This window comes from Chrysochloris asiatica, unplaced genomic scaffold, assembly GCF_000296735.1.
Source record: "Chrysochloris asiatica unplaced genomic scaffold, ChrAsi1.0 scaffold00019, whole genome shotgun sequence".
In the NCBI taxonomy this organism is placed as follows: domain Eukaryota; kingdom Metazoa; phylum Chordata; class Mammalia; order Afrosoricida; family Chrysochloridae; genus Chrysochloris; species Chrysochloris asiatica.
In genome coordinates this window covers 29,891,891-29,894,874 of record NW_006408537.1, presented here as the reverse complement: position 1 = coordinate 29,894,874, position 2,984 = coordinate 29,891,891, and the positions used below count along the sequence as shown (strand labels likewise).

At 36.1% G+C, this 2,984-nt stretch overlaps 1 protein-coding gene across 1 annotated transcript in view; it reads left to right on the top strand.

Annotated features, from left to right (window-relative positions):
- The window catches only part of FILIP1 (filamin A interacting protein 1), a 332,875-nt gene that overhangs the window by 129,257 nt on the left and 200,634 nt on the right, over window positions 1-2,984 (top strand). Inside the window, exon 2 of the mRNA XM_006835763.1 lies at window positions 2,366-2,626. Within this exon, the coding sequence (XP_006835826.1) occupies window positions 2,372-2,626 (255 nt within the window). The 5' untranslated portion in view covers window positions 2,366-2,371. The remainder of the gene's footprint in view (window positions 1-2,365; window positions 2,627-2,984) is intronic.

Here is a 2,984-nt window from a genome sequence, read left to right as displayed (position 1 = left end):
TGAGAATTGGGCTGTTAACCAAAAGGTTGTCAGTTTGAACTCACCAGTTGTTCCGCGGGAGACAGATGAGGCTGACTGCTCCTGTAAAGGTTTATAGTCTTGAAACCCCACGGAGCAGAGATTTATAACCTTAGAAAATCCTATTCAGTGTTCTACTCTGTCCTATAGAATCAAAATGAGTTGGAATCATCTTTATGGAAGTGTGTTTTATAGACTCTATAAAAGACTGAGAAGATTCAAGGAGATTAGACACATATACATAAATAAAAGGCTGTGTATAGTTAAGTTAAAACAATACCACCTTGCTTCCTGTGCTTTGAGAACTGTTCTCTAGAATTTACATTAAACAAACAATAAATCTAACTTTAATTTGCCGAATCAGTACATTATGCATCAACTCAAAGAGCCTCAAGATTTTACAGAAAAATTATTTCAGATAAAAGGAATTTACATGTGATTTGGAGTCCTGGTGTGGGACTGTGGGATAATGTGCCAGACTGCAGAGTCGTTTGAACTGCAAGGTCAGCGGTTCAAGCTCACCATCCACTCCTTGGAAACCCTATCCAGGGTTGCTATGGGTCGGAATCGACTCGATGGCACTTAAGAACAACAACAATGGAGTTCTAGAGAGTCAAAATTCAATTTGGGAAGTTCATGTGTCTTAGTTGTGAGGTGTTATTATAGATCATGAGCAAAATTTGAAACTATCTATTCCTGACCTTTTTCATTGGCATGGCACTTGAGTCAGCCCACACTGCCCACACACAAGCTGTGATGAATTCCAGTAGGTCTGCTCTAAAGAGCTCAAGCTTCCATTGTGAAGAAAAATCTATTCTTTGTTCAGCAGAGAAGCACAAAAGATGATCTAAAATTCTAAAAACTAATTTCTGCTCCTGTAAAGATTTATAGCCTCAGAAACCCTATGCAGGCTTGTTATGAGTCAGAACTGACTCCATGGCACACCATCACCACCACCACTAGAAAACAGGGTGCCAATGTCAAAGACCACTTTTGTTTATATTGTTCTAAGTTCACAGACACACAGAAAGATCCATTTGATTTATAAGAGCTTAGCTCAAAAAAGAAACAAGATGCAGATTTCAAGATTGGTTGAAGAATTGAATATTTACTATCTGAAAACAAATACCACACAACTGTATTTATTTTTCTATGAAAAGTTTAGTGTTTTGAAGAGTTTTCCTTATTTCTTCCAGTATAAAGATCTACTTTCAAATAATGAAAGTCCCCTGTATTTTATCTGAAATGAATAGTGATGAACTTGTTGCTTAGGTGTGCAGAGAAAGGACTACTTATACTGTGAGTTGATTTGTTTTAAATACTACAAGAAAACTTAAGAGAGCTGGATTGTAACAGGATTGTCTGGTTTTTCCAGGTACCAAAAGATTTCCATCTTTAATAGGGCACAGTTTTAACACTTCTCTATTACTTTCTGTTAGTGGAAACGAATCGAATTTTCCTTCTCTGACAGGTTTCTACCTTATATAGATTTTACTATATGTTTAAGAGTATAGGCACAGTTTGTAGTAGTCTCCAGATAATAGAGATTTCTTCCCAACTCTTCATGTCCTTGTCTTTCAGTTCAGTGTGTTTGTTTGTAACATACCTATTGGTAGAGTTCTTTGTTGAGAGATTAGCAGAGAATTTGTAAAGCATTCATCACAGACAGAATGACTGGACTGGAGTGTGCTATTCAGGGGAGGTTAATATCTTAGCTCCTGCTTTGTCTTTTTTTTTTAATATGCACATATTTTAGTTTTTATTTTGAAATTGATATATTGCCTTCCAAATCTTGATGCTGTTGTTACTACTGCCCATGACGGACACAAAAAGGTTGTGGGGGAAAAGTTCCACATCACTGAAAACTTTCTCTTCTTCTCCCTTTGCTTTATTCTTTTCCTTGTTTTGATGACCTTAGCAGTTTTGAGGAATACTGGCCAAGTATTTTCTACAATGTTCCTCAGTTTGTGTTTGTCTGATGTTTTTCTCATTATTAGACTGGGTTATGTGGCTTTTAAAAGGTAGAAGAGAAAGGTAAAGTGCCATTGTCACTACTTTATATCAAGGATATATAAAACTTCTATAATTCATCACAGAGGATGTTAAAATTGATTATTTGGCTTGAAGTGTCAGGTGAGAATCAATTCTTCTTAAAGATCATTAGTGCATTTTCCTGAGGAACTCAATGGCACATTCCATACAACTATAAGGAAACTAATGAGCACTAAGTTTTTGTGTTTTCCTTATTTTTTTTATGTTATAAAGCTCCTATAGATTTCTGAGTATTTAGACTAAAATAATTTCCATTGGTGGTAAATAACATCTATCTTTTTTTCATGTGTTGTAGGTGGGAATGAGATCCCGAAACCAAAGTAGTGAAAGTTCATCCAACGGGCATATCATCAGCAGTGCTGATGATAAAAGCCTTTTAGAAGATGCGAAAAAGAAGAATAAATCAAATAGGAAGGAAGATGATGTCATGGCCTCAGGAACTGTCAAACGACACTTAAAACCATCTGGAGAAAGTGAACGAAAGAGTAAGAAGTCTCTGGAGTTATCTAAAGAAGACCTCATCCAGCTTCTCAGTATAATGGAAGGGGAATTGCAGGTAGAGTTAAATTTTCTCAACTATTGTTTCTCTGGTTCCTAAACTTTAAAAGACTGTGACCCTATTTCCCTCACTGCATTGTGGACTAGAGAAAGAGACTATGTTTTACTTGTTCATTTTCAAATCCTGGTGCCTGGTACAAGTTTACACTGAATAAGTATATTTACTGAATGAGTGAACAAATTGATACTGATTCCAAAAATTTTCTGTAGAAGGAGAAAAATTTTTCATTATATAGCTTTAATAATAATTTAATATAGTTGTTAACACTTTGTTGTTGTTGTTAAGTGCCGTCGAGTCGGTTCCGACCCATAGCGACCCTGTACAGGGTTTCCGAGGGTGTAAATCCTTACGGGAG